This window comes from Plecotus auritus (genome assembly GCF_963455305.1).
Source record: "Plecotus auritus genome assembly, chromosome: 5".
In the NCBI taxonomy this organism is placed as follows: domain Eukaryota; kingdom Metazoa; phylum Chordata; class Mammalia; order Chiroptera; family Vespertilionidae; genus Plecotus; species Plecotus auritus.
The window spans coordinates 163,090,720-163,106,423 of NC_137776.1; the positions used below are offsets into that span (position 1 = coordinate 163,090,720).

Genomic DNA, 15,704 nt, shown 5'->3' on the forward strand with positions numbered 1-15,704 from the left:
TGTGGCCGAAGAGACTTGGGGGTTTTACACGGAAAGGAGCAGATGGCCCCTGCTTGCCCTGAACCAGGGAGCAAGCTGCCAAGAAAAATGTATATTGCTCAGTTGGAGAGTTTCGCCACATCGGCAGTGGGAACATCACATGCTTTTAATTATTATTTTTTTTAACCCCCAACAAAAGGCAGGCCAGTGATATAAGAGGAAACAGCTGTACCCAGACCCTGAGCTTAGAGGCAGCTTCCCATGTCGCAGTCCCTGCTCTACTTTCTGTACGGCTGGGCGAGGGCCTGGATGAGTAGTCAGGTCAGGGCACGTCAATGTCAGCTAACGGGACCCTAGAGAAATGGCTATGGACTTGCCCCGCAATGTCTCCTGGAAGAACCCCAGGTGACCCAGCTCCTCCCCTTACAGAAAGGTCACCAGCATTCATAACTGAAGTAACCAATGGCAGCTGGAAGGGGGCTTCTTTCCCTGAAAGGGACCCAAAAACCAAGCCTCTTCAGTCAGACACACATGAGTATAATTAAAAAAAAAAAAAAAAGGAGAACCAAAAACAACATGCTGAAGGGGTGACTGCTTAATCTTGGTGTTTTATATATTTTCCAAACATTACCCATTTTCCACGTGAACATGCAATACTTTTATTCCCAGAAAAAAAAAACTGATATTTGAGAAACACCGAAAAATGACTTAAGAGAAGCAACTCAAAATAAGGCTGGCCCAAGTCTGAGAAGTTGTCCCCACAAGTCAGTCCTGCCTTTTGCCCTCTGCCCACTGGGCTCAGCTCCTCACATATTGGGCTCCCGACAACCCCTCCTTCCCAAGTCTCATCTGCAACAAGGCTGGGTGTCAGAAAAGGACAGCACTCACTGGCCGGGAGGCAGAGGAAAGGTGAACTGCTTTTGTGAGCACCTACAGGCCCTCGGATCCTATGACAAAGCTTATTCTTACACATCTGTCAACCTGTGGGCTCAACTCAATGTTCATCGAGAGACTATATGCCCAAAGTGGGACCCCAGAGGCCAGATGTTTGCAGGGGAAGATGTGATTTAGGGATGTCCACATTATTCCCTTTAATTAGCAAACAAATATTTTGGTAAAAAGAGTCTCTAGCCTTGCAACCACAGAAGAAATATGGAGAAGTTGCTGGTAAGACAAATGCAGCACACGGGGGGGATGAAGGAAGGCCTCTTTCCAAAGGAGTTATTAGCAAGGGGTGGGAATAAAAATGGAAGAAAGTTCTAGGCTAGATATGGGGCCTTTAGCCACTAACTAATTAGCTCTGAGACATCTATGAGTCTGTTTCTTCATCTCTACAGTAAGGAGATCAAAGCACATCATTTTAAACATCACCGGTGCCTCTAACACTGATTGTACATTTCATATGATATTTAAATTTAAAGAAAACCTTGTTAGTCAACTTAGGGTAAAAAAAAAAAAAAAAAAAAAAAAAAAGGCGACAGAGGATGGTCTGCCTCCTGGTGCTGGAAAGGCACAACTTACCTCTTGGGCCAGAGTCCCGAGACTATCCAGCAATATTTTTGTGCCTTCAGCCAGCTCCCGGCTCAGGAAGGGAGATATAGAGTCTAGTCCTGACTGGAATGAGAAAAAAAAATACTTGGTTTTTAAACTCAAATGTAAACCTGAAATTATGGAAAATAAACAAGTTAATTAAAACCATTCACAAACATGAGTTTAAACACAAGGTATTTTTACTTTATCTGATTGATTTTTAGAGAGATGAGAGAGGGAGAGAGAGAAATATTGATGTGAGAATGGAACATCAATCGATTGCCCCTACATGCCCCTTATTGGGGATCGAGCCTGCAACTCAGGCATGTGCTCTGACTGGGAATAGAAGCAGCAACCTTTTGGTGCATGAGATGATGCCCAACCAACTGAACAACACTGACCAGGGCATAATTTTTCTTTTTAAATCAATGGAAGTTAAGCGAGAGGAGGAGGAAAGGAAGGAAATAAGGCAGGGATGAAGGAAGGGCAAAGAGCATAAGGGTGGGCTGAGTATATATCAGATCTGAAAGACGTAACTTCCTTGAGTAACATTAACCCCAGGAAACAGCCTTGAAACTAGGCCACAAAATGAAGTCTGAGAACCAAGTACCTGCACTAATATTAACTGTGGTTTCCTGCTCAGATTTGTTTGACAAAGGCTAGCAAAGCTTGCCAAATCACTTTTCCAAAGAGCTCCAGTAAATAATTCGGTTTGGAATTCCTAATATTATTTCTCCTAACCAAAAACACCCCCTTGGCTATGAACTCATACAGGTCCCTACTGACCACTGGAGGCAAGTGATTTTCTCGTATGAAGTAAGGAAAGGGGGTGGAAAGAGGAAAAATAAAACCTTTAGTGAAGAACTGTACATTCTGTGTTGAGCAAACAGGAATTCATGCATTATTCAATATTTTTAGATCATAGCTAAAGACTGTAATAGCATTACAGGAAGAATACACAAACGCTTGTTGTGTTACTCAAAAGCTCCCACCTACTTCTATAAATTGTTTTCATCACAACACAGAGACAGTTCCTAAAAACATGACATTCTGTCGTGCTGTCCCCAGAAGGACAAAGGCCATTGTGTCCTCTCCTTTCTGGGTCTAACAGATAACTTCATTATTTTCTTTCTCTCCTCACTAGCTTAATAGCTAAATTAGAAAAGACTGAAAATTTAAAAGGCAATTTGACTTTAATTTCTAGGCTGGTGTTTTATTTCAGCTCATGTTCAGCATAGTTCCTGGCACATAATAACGAGACACCCAGTAAATGGTTGTGCGGGGGGGGGGGGGGGGGGGGTGTAAAAATCAAAAGGAAGGGAGAGCACATTAGGAGGGCTAGATGGACTGTTGTGAGTCCTGCTCCAACAGTCATTCAAATTCACAGATTTACTCTGTTTTGTGTTCACCTCAAGTCATCCACCCTCTAGTCTTTTAGTGGTTCCCTTGCTCTAAAGATGAAGCCCAATTGCCTAACATGATCAGCTCATCTTTGCCCACTTCTGCAGTGTCATGCCTTACGTTCCTTCTCCCATTAAACTCCCCATAGCTACATCCACTCCACTCAGAGCTACTCAATCATGTGCAGGTCCTCTCCATGCCACCGCCTCTTCTCTCCCCTCCAGACGCATACAGAGGCTGTATCTTTTGCCTGGAGCATTCTTCTCCTGTTCTTTTCCCGGCTAACCTCTTTGGTTTCAACCTAGAGGATGCTTCTCTCCTGATCCTCAAGGACTGGATGAAGAGGCCGCATCAGGGCCTGCACAGCACCGAGCAGAGGGGCTTTCGCTCTGGAGAGCATCTGCTCCTTGCTTGGGCTCTCCCATCTACTCCCCCACCTGCAGGAAAGCTCGGAGAACGTTGTACCTTACTCAGCATGGCCTCCCTGGCCCAGGACATGGCACAGATCAGGGTTCAGTAAATATTTATTGAATGAATGAATATGTTTATTTATAGGAGAGAAGACTGGGAGGGATTACTACTAATGCATTGGAAGTCACCGCCAACTAGAAATAGAAGACAGAACGTCTGTGAAATAAAAATGTAATTGAAAACTCCTTTCAATTTATAAAAGTCTTATCTACACAGAAATGTTTCAGGGACTCCACTATGAAATAAAGTGAAATGTGGATGTATTTTCAATATAATGCAGTTTTGTTTTCCTCATGCCAATGCATGTTACCAAGTGTTTATGGGGACATTTCAAACGTTCTTTAAATACTCTCATAAAATAGACTAAAATTTCTCCTTCACTATGCCCATATTCAGAAACTCCAGGTCAGGACTAGGGTTTATGTTGTAGCTCAGACTGAAAGTAAACCATGTGCCAGTCTGGGAGGACCCATCTCTCTATAAAGAAATTACGTGGCACAAAGTCCTAGAGGATTCCAATTTCTATGTATTATAATGAGGAACATCTCTTTCCAGGCATATCTTTCTTCCAGGGCTCTTTCCCTGGTTTTAAGAGAAACTACAGACAAATCAAAGTGCTATCTGGTAAGAACACTGGATGTTAAATGATGTTGTTGGGAGGGGCAATTCACCAGAGATCTCACAAAACCCCCAGAAATGCACCTGTTCTGGAACTATACACAACACTCCAAAGACCAAAATGCTCAAGTTCATCCTCCATTCTTTGAATAAGAATGAACATGTTTTCTCATGGATTGCTTTTCTGAACTATTGATTCCTAGACTGATCAGACTTTGTTGGCACTTGGGGGGTGGGGATGGGGGTAAATGTGATTTTGTCACTGGTTAAGCTACTTATTGAATGTGCTTCCATCCAATTCCAAGGATTTCCCACTGTGACAGCTCACAGTGTCTCCTTTCTGATGGGCTTTTTAAAACGAATAGATCTCTCTCTTGCCAACAACAGTTTTGAGCCTTTAAAAAAAAAAAATCTGGAGAACTCTTTCTTCAGATGAACTCATATAATCTCAAATCATAATTTTTCAGAAAAAAACAGGTCTTCTCTGATTGAAACAGGCACAAGGGACCTTGGGCTTAGACTCAGAGCCACACCCAAACTCACTCTTCCTCCATTTACCCTTCGGGAGATAGCCCAAAAGTTTGCAAGAACAGTTAGAATACCACTGAGCTAAATTATATCTCAGACTCCAGCCAGCTCTATGTTTCTACAAAAACAAAGTCACGTTGTCCAAGGAAAAATTTCACATTCCACCAGAATTAGTGCTTGAAACTTGTCCACACATCACGCCTACTCACCAGGATGGGCTTCAGAATGTCCAAGTTGGAAAGAAACACTCGCTCTGCAGCATCCAGTTTCTCCGCTGGCAGGCTGCAAAGACTGGAAACGTCTTGGTCACTAAGTTGGATCACCTCTTCTAACTTTGATCCACTGCACAGATTGGTCAAACGTAACTGGTAGCCGTACAAAAATACCTGGAGGCATTTCATGCAAAGACAGACAAGCAGGACTGGGTTACAAAGATGGGAAGCTGGGTCCCTGAAGCCTTTTGGGCAACTTCACATCGACACAGCTCTGAAGAACGGACACCCCTGCACAGTCCAATGCAACGGGTCTCGTTCATGAACTTCGGACTGTGTCCGGGCACGATCTGCCAGGGCACCGAAGACTTGCATGTTGTGTTGGACTCATCGTCCATCTCCCACTCTCCTGTCCTTGAGAAGGGAAATCCTGAGTCCAAGTCCTTTCTCAAAAGTGGACACATGATTCAGTGACTAGGAATCTAGAGTGTGAACTCCTGAAACTACTTTTATTAGAGAAAAACATTCATTATTTTAGAACTTACAATATGTTCAACAGGGGTTGGGCTGAATTATAGAAAAAGAAGCATTTAGGTACAGATAATTAACGGAGGCAAAGAACTATTCAAGCAATTTCAGAATTTGGAACTCTTCGTGTTACTTGCCCGGAAGCAGAGTACCAGCAAGCCAAGCTTCTCGTCTCATTGGGACCAGTTCTAAGTCATTCTTATCTGTTCATTATAGCAGACCCCCCTAGAGAACCTCTGCTTGGCCACATTTTTACTTAAGTAGCTTTTCTGAGCCTGCATAAAGTAAGCTTCTGGTATGATCCTGACTGTCCACTAGACAGCAAGTCCAATAAGAGGCGGGGCCTTGCTTTTCCTGCTCATTTATGGGTTCCTCGTCCTGGAACATTACCGACAGCAACGTTTGTGGAATAATGAATGGATGAGGCAGACTCACTCTTACTCCGTTGCTACCTCCCCTGTTCGTTTAAATCAGTGCAGCTTGACCTGCTTGTAGTACAACCTATTGTGAGTGGTGAACCTCAAGCTTCACAAAACCCACGCAGCTTTCTGATGCTGCAGAGCACTTGGCCCGCCACGGTCTCTGTTACGTTCTCACCGACGACCAGGTACCCAGTGCACTCCAGTCTGACTCCTTTCTCTAACTGTCCTTGCCTTCAGGCGGCCGGCCTCCTTTCCTGTCTGTGTTTAAGAGTTCCGGCTACATGGAGAATCTATCGCCACTCAAGGGCCACCTCCATACTTAGCATACCCCCCATTTTTTAACTGATCGGATGTGACATGACAGATACGAAACTGGCAGGGGGCAGTGGAAATCCTGCTAAAGGCAGCTATTTTCATAGGCCTGCTCCCTTTGGCCCACCTCCCAACCACACAATTGCTAAACACAAGGCATATTTTCCTAGTTTCATCAGGGCAAGCGGTAAGCACATTTTTCTGATTTTAAGAGTTCAACAGCATGTGCAGCAAAGATCTTGTTTTCAGGCATAAACATTTGCACTGCTTCTGCTTATTGTGAAGACAAGCTAGTATGCAGGCATGAGATGGGGTGAGGAAGCAGTTCCCCTTTCTGCCAGAGAACAAACACGGGAAGCCTCTCTGAAAATCAATAACCATGTAAGGGGGTCTCCTACCCGCTCCACGGGAGCTGTCTACCTAGTGATGCCCGAGGAAGGTTTCTAAAAATGGAAGGTTAAAAATCTATATAAACACTAACATTACTTCCTGGTTATATAAATTAAGAAAGGAAAAAAGAACAAACCATTTTCTCCTTAAATACCTTCCTTTAAAGGAAGCATTAAGTTTTGTTTTTTTTAAATCTGCTGACAGACCTGCTCCAGATCAATAATCCTCAACCCTGCTTATTGTCTCAGAACTGTGAAATTTCAATGAAAATGCTTAATTCATCTTAACTTAAAGTCATCCCCCTTTTGGGAGGAAGTTAGCAATAAATGCCAGTTGACAGGCAGGAAATCAGTTTTATTTCAACCAGCTGGCCCCTGACAGCAGGTTGCAGGTTCCACTCTCTGAACGGCTTGGCAATGCCAGCCTGTGCAGGGAAGTAAGAATAGGTGAATTTGAGCTAATGCCCTCCTTCAGCGCCGTGATGGGGACAGGGGCTTATTCATTTCTCTCCAGGCTCCCTCGAACAATGCCATTGCCATCAGCCCCACCGAGGCAGCCGCAGGTGGCAGCTTACCTTGCGAAGGCTAACATCAGCCCCCAGCATTCTGTCCACAGTAGGCTTTGGCAGAGAGAGGTTGTGATTCAGGAATCCAGAGAAGGTTTCATTGTCCACCAGGAAATCCCGCAGCGTCAAACCTGCAGAGAAATGGTGTTTTGTTTTCATTTAATAAGTAATTCAAAATAAAAAAAAATGTCAGCACAATGGGGCGAGTGGAGAAAACTATCATAATACTGATTGCCTCGTTTTAAACCGATGGACAACCACAGGCTTCTGGCGTAAGCGCACAGAGCAACGAGGTTTGGGAGCTTCGCCATAAGGGAGGGACACAATAAGGTTGCTTTCTGAAGACGTGGGGAGCCACACTCAGCATGCGCTCCTGGGCTCGACAGCGCTGTGCATACACACACAGCCTGCCCTGACTTTCCAAGGAAAAGACAAACCTTTCAAAGGATCTCACCCATCCCACCTGAGATCTGTGGCACTAACCCCTGTGCACCTGCCTCCCCGCTGCATCTCAGATTGCTCAAATCAGAGGTATTTAAAGTCGTATTTCTTCAAGCTGATTTCCTTGTAAAAGGACAGTAGTTCTCGGGCTTGAGAATCACTTGCAGGGACTGTTGACAAAGCTTGCTGGTCCCATCCCCAGAGTTCCTGATTCAGGGGCCTGGGAGGAGGCTGGAGAATGTGCATTTCTAACAAGCTTCTGGGTGACGCTGATGCTGCGGGGCCAGGGCACCCACTTTGAAAACCACGGGAGTGGAGCATTACTCATATCAAAGTGCTTCCACCGACATGGTCTCAGTTTAATTCCAAACATGGAACACGTGATGCGGAGCTCCAAAACCCAGGTCTGCAGCGCTTTAAGAAAACACCTAAGTGTATATTAAAAAATCACCTGTAGTAACAATTGGATTGCTGCAGGATTTCATACCGAACCCCTTAAAAAAAAAAAAAGCCTCCAGGTGCATTTAGAGAATGCTCCGATCCAGTGTCGTGAAGCAGAAAGAGCACTGGCCAGAAAGGCAGATGTTAGTCCCCAGGGTTGGAGGCTGTGCACATGGTGCCTCTTGGGAATTTCAGATCATCTTCCTGAACCTCAGCTTCATCTCCAAACTGAGGTTTCTGACTAGATACTAGGCAGGGGCCCCCGACTCTAAAATACCATCGTTTTCCCTGCCCTGTTTCTTGTGACTGTCCACTTCTCCTGCTCTCTCTCTTAATAACCCAACTTCTTCCAATAGAGAAAGCCAGCTGATCATGAGCACGTGGTGGGCAGTCATTGCCTGTAGACTGCAGCCCAGGGGCCCAGCACTGCCTGACCTCTAGGGGGCAAACCCTGCAAACCAAGTCACTTAACCGAGGAGAAACACGTTAGATCTGAAAACCCGCTGCTGTCTGAGGCTTAAAGAGGACAGGAGCTGCACCTGGGAGTGAGGGCTCATGTGCGGGGACGCAGCGGGAGGGCCCAGCAGTCCAGCCAGATCTCATCAGTGCTGTGCGATCCAAGTGTGTCTGCCTGCGCAAACTTGAGGAATGCAGATTATAGAAAGGAATTTAACACAGGTCCCATCTCTAGAGAAGGGAGTCTCTGGCTTCATCTAGCTATTCCTCATGTTCTTGCCCAGTTAGTATCCTCCTCGGAACAGGGATACCTGTAGACGGCCACCTGCGTGGTGCTCACCATCACGTATGGCATGATACTGTTACCGAAGGCTCACCTCTGTGGTTGTCAAACCTCAGGGCACCTGAGCTCCACTTAGGAAGCATGCTGCTGAAAGGCAGCTGCTTGGGCCCACTCCCCAGAGATCCTGGAAGAGTGGCTCTAGAATGGGGCCTAAAATCTGTAATTTAATAGGCACCCCTTCGACTTCCGTGCAGGGGTCCTGGGAACTGGGCTTCTAGGAATGGTGTTTCATTCATATGCCAAATCCACTAGACTATGCCTCTGGGACACACAATATGTGTTTTATCTCTGTGTCACAGTGCCCAGATCAGGGCCTGCCGAAGAATTACTGGTCAGGATATGGTGGCTGAACAATAAATATTTGGAGATGGGATTAGGACTAGGAAGGTTCCAGAAGTATCTGGGCAACACCACAGGAGACTTCCTTTCAGCTGAGCAGGTCCAAGAAGGGCCTTGCGGTGTCAGGACGACACCTCCCGGCCACATCCCAGGAGTAAACAGGACCCCCAGAATCACACTCCCAGGGACACACGGTGACATCAGGGGTGTCCCGGCGTCCCTGTGGTAGGGATAAACAGGAAGGGATGTAGGAACACTGGTGGCTTCGCCTGGGGCGTGGCATGGGAGCCAGACACTGAGCACTGTGGGACAAAGGGAAAAGCTCCACGCTGGGGTCAGACCTCTCTGAGCCCTGGACAGGACAGAACACACACATGGGCTGACTGTCACTGACCAGTCACGTGGACAGTGTGCTGGGGAATTCAGAACAGCCTCCTCCCGCCCGAGCAGGGCGGCTGAAGCATTGGAGGCCGACCCTGGCTGCCCTTGCAACGGGTCTAGGTCACGAGCAACACTCTCCAGACCAGCGCGTGTGCTCATCGTGTTTATAAGACTCTTCTGCTATGTCAACAGGCTCTGAGCATGAGAGCGGCTGGGTGTGATCAAACTCCAACCGCCTATCAGTGAATTCCCTGGATGAGACGTGAGAACCAAGAAGCTGATTAAACAGTCAGCGCATCCTGGCAGGGCATGTGCAGAGGGGTGAGGTCACTGGGTGGGGAAGCAGCAAGGAGGCCAAAGACTCCTGGCCACAAAGAATTTGCATTCTGGTCACGTGGATACCACACATGTGGACACTTAGTGCCACACATCACCAACAGCAGCTGCAGCCGGCGTGGACACGGAAAGGCAGCGTGATGTGGTACATAGGTTCTCAACCTTGGCTCCCATTAGACTCACATGGGGAGCTTTACAAAACCCCCAGTGCCCGGGCCACACCCCCCAACCACTAATCAGAACTGGGGCTAAGACCCGGGCATCGGAATTTTATACAGCTCCCCAGGTGATTCCAGACAAGGTTGAGAAACAATGGTATGGTAGAAATTAGGATGAGACGGAAGAGGAAGGAATGTGGTGTGAGGCCAGAGGGGTGGCTTTGTATCTCTGGTCTCAGTTCCCTCCCTTATGTGGCCGGCAGGAAAATGAGCAGAGAAGCCAAGAATATTGAGAAAGCCAGATGTTTGAAACTGTCCTTCTCCTCTCAGCCCAGCGAACGTCTATCCCTTCTTTATGACTTGGCCCATGATTCATCCCTCCAAAAAGCCTGCCCTGACTTCCCCACCCATAGCTGGGTTAGATGGCCTTCCTCTGTGGCCTGATAGCATCGTATCTTTCCCTCGAGCACCGCACAGATCAAGGTGCAGGTGTCTGAGCACACACCTCTCTCCCCAGAAGAATGGAAGTGCCCTGAGGGCCAGGACTCCATCCTGGCATGCAGCAGTGCCTGGCACAGAGGAGGCCCTCAGTAGCTAGTGGGGTGTGAAGAAATGAATGAACACAAATGAGTGGATTAACCAATGAACTGAGATGATCTGGAAAACAGCCCATCATGGAGAAGCAAATCCACCTCGCAGAGGTTAGGGAAGAGTGGAACAGGACATGAATGTGAAACCAAGCAGATCAAGGCAGCACTAGTTTCTCTGAGCCCACTCAGCTGCATCCGCCCAGGTTGAGAAGACAGCCGGGTGGTGCAAGCTGGAAGCAGGGAGTGGGGAGATGTCAACAGAACCAATGGGGGCGACAATGGCATCTACCTCACTGGGCTGAGCTGGGGGTTAAATGAGAAAATGTAGCTGAAGTCCCAGGATAATGCCAGGCACCGAGAAAGGTACTCAATAAAGACAGCTATTATCATCATCACCTTCAGGAAAGGCTGGTTTCATTTAGCTTCATTGTGCATGCACATGCGTGTGCGTGTGCGTGTGTGTGTGTGTCTATGTTATGTATTTGCCTGGCTGAATTCCTGAGTTGGACAGAATTGTTGAATTATTTCTGCTGATACTATCTATGAGATAAAGGTTGAAGCCTCCTGATCTGTCTATTCAGAACTTGACTGAGGAATTTAAAAATCTAGCATTTTACAGAGAATCAACCGGAAAGATCGTATCTACAAGATCACTACAAGGGTTAGCATAGGTGTAAGATGACCGGTAAGAAAGACCAGTTATTAGAGGCAAGACAGGGAACATTTAGTGGAAAAGGCAGTCACTTAGCCATTTAACTTGGCCCAAGTGAGCTGACGTGACCTCAGTTTTCTGTGGGATAAGAAGATGACTTTGGAGGTTTTCTTATCGGTGGTATTGAAAGGTACACTTGGGGTAAAACGAAGTCAGCACTGGATGTAATGTCAGAAGATCTGAATTCAAGTCCTAGCTCTGCTGTTCCTTGACTGTGTAACCGTGAACCTCACTTTTCCCCTCCTCTGAATCTCTCTGGGCCTCAGTTTCTCTAAACATAAAATGGGACTATTAACACTCACAGGCTGTTGTAAGTGAAAGCAGTCTTTCATAGGGAAAGAGCTAAGGAGCCTCAGTTTTCCACAGGTGCCCGAGAGGGTCTGAAAGCTGTCCCAGAGCACGTCCGCCAGGGAGCTGGGCTGGTCACTAAAGTGTGAGCCCCTGCTGCCTGCAGGGAAGACTGAAGCTCACTCTCCAGCAAAAGGCCAGAAGAGCTTTCCTGCTGCAGTCTCTACGATATGGACCAAAATAGGTGATCCGCTGAACTCAGCCTCCTTGGTTTTGGCTAGATGAGGAGCAAATGGTGGTCTGTCCAGTTCTCAAGAGCGTTCTTTGGGTGTGGTGAGGTGGGCAAAGGAAAGGAGGAAAAGTAAAATTGGGACCTTGAAGTTTAAAGAACAAAGCAAGTGAAATGTGTTATTTTGTGGACTGAGGAAGAACAGGACAGAATCCTCAGTTTCTTGCTAATTCTCTGGGCAAGGCCTCTCTGACCAAGCTAAGGAAACACCTTCAAGCAGGTAGAGGGGTGTGGCAGGAAAGGCCCAGTCAGTGTTCCTGGGATTCTTTCCAGCGGGCCAGAGCACTGCAGGGAAGGACAAGAGAAGGAGGGGGGCAGGAGGAGAAGAAGGCAGAGGACAGGGGAGGAAGGAGGGGAGAAGAGGGAGGAGGAGACGAGAGGAGGGGGAAGGAGGGAGGAAGGCAGCAGGGAGGCGGAGGAGGGAAGCCCTGAGCCAGAGAGCTGGGGTTACCCTCGGTCAATGCCCTCCAGTCCCCTGCTCGGGTTTCAAGATTGCTGTAGTCTCTTTTGTTCAACATGAAAAGGAACCACAGCAATCAGCTGCTCGGAGAAGTGGGTGGAGGAGGCAAATGAAAAAAAGGAGAAGTGGAGAAAGAGATCACGTCAGCATCCAAGGCCCAGACACTCTTCTGAAAAGGACCCCAGGAGGATCTCCCAGCCTCGCCCTGCCCCATCAAATGGGGAATGGGCTTGAGCGGCCTGGGCCAAATTCCAATTCGTGGCTTTTCTCAGCCTAAGCTTGTCTGGCGTTATAAACAAGACTTTGAAGCATTTCTCTGCTAAAAAAAGCGCTGGTAACAGACACACTCGGGTTTCTTCTTGGCGGTTTTTTGTTGTTGTTTTGGTTTGTTTTCTGGATGGTAGGGCTGTATTCCCTTTTTTAAGGACAGCTCCTGCCTGTTTCACTGAGATGGTTGGACCCGCCTCTGCGAAGACCAGGCTTCCTCTGAGAAGGTCAGGGCTCTGGAGAAGCAGGTAAAGCAGGTGGCCTGGCTGTCCCCTGGGGTGACTCCTTGGCAGATGAGAGGCGGCCAGGAGCCTGGGGTGCACCTAGCCTCAGGTCCTCCCTGCTGGGCATCTCAGCCTGGGTTCCCAACCCAGAAGTTTCCCTCTCTACAGTGAAGGCTTGCTCAGGGATACTAAGATCTCAGGTTCCAGATTCTGGATAACCTGGTTCCAGAATGTTCCAGTTATGTGGCCTTGGAGAGGTGGCTTGGGCTCTCGGAGCCTGCATTTCTCTGTAAACGGAGGTCTACCTTATAGGGGTGTAGGTATCCTGAATACTGACTCGTTATGTATGAGAAAATACAAGCCGAAAATTAAACAAGTTCAAAATAAATGTGTTGATAAAGTCATGACGACGACAATGATGTGATGGGTTCCCAAGAGAAACCAGAAAATTTAGGGTTATGCTCTCTGAACCCTTTGAGGCCAGAGTCTGCTCTTGAAACCAATGGGAGTTCTGTAAGTTTAGGAGCCACATTGTTCTCAAAGTATTTTACATGGTATGTGAACTTGCATTAGTTCAACAAACTTTTTTTTAATATATTTTATTGATTTTTTACAGAGAGGAAGGGAGAAGGATAGCGTTAGAAACATCGATGAGAGAGAAACATCGATTAGCTGCCTCCTGCACACCCCCTACTGGAGATGTGCCCGCAACCAAGGTACATGCCCTTGACTGGAATCGAACCTGGGACCTTTCAGTCTGTAGGCTGACGCTCTATCCACTGAGCGAAACCGGTTAGGGCTCAACAAACTTTTAAATGCCCACTGACCCCCAAACACTAGTGCTAGTGTTCAAAGCAGCAATATTGCTTGGTGCTCCTTGAAGGCAGGAGCCTGTAATGGAAGAGATGCTATAGAAAGACACGATCCTTTCCCTTGCTCCCAAGAGGGGATGGACAGAGGGTGGATGAACAGAGTTGCGAGCCTCCAGCCCTCTCTGCCACGCCAGGATCAGTCACCAATGAAATCGAGGACATCACACATCTTTCCCCAGATCCATCTACTGAGGCAGTAGCATACTCATGTCTTACTAAGATGTGGCCAAGGCGGGAGAGGTAGGTGGTAGCCCCTGGAATGAGGATTCACATCAACTGATAAGAACCTGAATAGTAACCAGGTCCTCAAAGAGCCAGTGGAGACTGTAGCCCCAAAGGAAAAGGGTGACTTGCTCACACTAGCCAGGAGCACTCCTGATGCAGTGAGGGCAGCAAGCAGAGTGGGGCTGGCTTTGGGAGACAAGCTCAGGACCTAAAACGAAGATGAGTTTATGAGTTAGGGGCTGAGAAGGGATTCTTTTCAGGACGGGACTAAGGAAGAATTGTTAACATGTATCACGTATAAATAGCTTAGTTCCTCTTCTTTTAAAGTTAATACAGTATTTTAAGGAAAAAGGTCGTGACTTGTGGGTAGTGGAAGTTGATTAGCACTCACTGATCATCAGACACGTGATATGAATTATTCTTTTAAGTCCCTAAAACAAATTTCCAAGAAATATATTCTTCTCATTTTTCAAATGTGAAAACAGACCCAGAGAGGTTAATATCCTGTTCAAGGTCACAGAGCAAGCAAGTGGTAATTTGGAACCTGATCAGCTCTGGCTACAAAGCTTCGGCTCTCTCTACTATATCAGGAAATAAATAAATCTCTTTACGCTTTAAAAAATGCCTCATCATGTTTTTGGCAACAAGCTAATGAGGCTACCCTTACTTCTCGGTATGAGACAACATGGCAGCACAGTGTGGTGGGAAGATGCTGACAGACCTGGATTCAATTCACAACTTTATTCAATGGTCTTGGGCACCAGACATAACACTTCCCAGCCTCAGTTTCCTCATCAATAAAATGGGGATGATAACATCAACCTGCTAGTGGCGGTGTAAGTCTTGAAGGTAACGCTGTATTTAAAATGTAAAAGGGCATCATTACCTGATGTGACTTCATCCGCTGGACAAAGTGTCACTCTAAGATTGCCCTGCCCTTTCGTGCCCCGGGACAGCAGTGATAAGAGGGCCAGAAATGGGAAGTTCTCAACTGGAAACAAACTGGATTCCCAAACTGCTCTTCATCACCCAAGATGCTATGACAGATCCGGGACACCTCTCACACGTTAGGTAGAAAGGTTTCAAAAGATGAAACCCTAAGGCCCTAAATTAGAACTTTTGACAAGTGCATACAGAATGTGAATTGCGGTCACCCAAAGATTTAAAGGAATTTCCAGTTTGATGACATGATATTGACACATATGTCATGAGCTCTTCCAACAAGATGACACACAGGGGACCCACAAGGACAAAACACAAAGTTTGGGGCTGAAACCTCCCCTTCAGCGGAGGGGAGGGGAGGGTTCAGGCGGGGAAGGAGAAGTGGCTGTGAGTCACAGGATGTTCTTTCTGGATGGGCCTTGGGGAGCAGTCCACCCATGCCCGTGACCCATGAAGCAGGGAAGTGGAGGAAGTCTGGCATTGCTCTTTCGGAAGCCCTCTTGTCTCCTTTCTGATCCCAGCCCACGAATGCCTAGTATCCTGTTTCCTTTGAGACGTTGCTGGCTTCCCTGGGCTGCTCTCTGTAGGATGTAGTGATGGCAGAGAATGAAAGACCGACGGTGTAGCCCTTTTCCTATCTCTTGTCAGCTGTACTTCCTTAGGCAAATTACTTAGGCTCTCTGAACATCCGCGCCTTCATGTGCATAAAAAGGAACGAAATTCCCTGCCTCACATGATGGTTGTGAAAATGCAGTGAAGGAAAGCACAAGCCTGGTGCTTCTCATGTGCCAGAGACTATACTAAATGCTTTATCGTTATTGGCTCATTTATTTCCCACAACGTCTCTGAGAGAGGTTCTGTGAATGCCTCCACTTTGAGGAAACTGAGACAGAGATGTTAGGGAATGACCTGGTAAGCAGCGGAGCCAAGATTTGCACCAAGACAGCCTGGCTGCCAAGTGTGTTCTCTTAAGGCCAAAGTGTA

At 47.0% G+C, this 15,704-nt stretch overlaps 1 protein-coding gene across 2 annotated transcripts in view; it reads right to left on the reverse strand.

Annotated features, from left to right (window-relative positions):
* The window catches only part of ABCA1 (ATP binding cassette subfamily A member 1), a 114,353-nt gene that overhangs the window by 57,560 nt on the left and 41,089 nt on the right, over positions 1-15,704 (reverse strand). For both annotated transcript variants that reach the window (XM_080669975.1, XM_080669976.1), the window contains exons 6-8: positions 6,966-7,087; positions 4,737-4,913; positions 1,501-1,593 (exon numbers count right to left, since the gene is read on the reverse strand). In XM_080669975.1, coding sequence (XP_080526101.1) covers positions 1,501-1,593; positions 4,737-4,913; positions 6,966-7,087 — 392 coding nt within the window. The remainder of the gene's footprint in view (positions 1-1,500; positions 1,594-4,736; positions 4,914-6,965; positions 7,088-15,704) is intronic.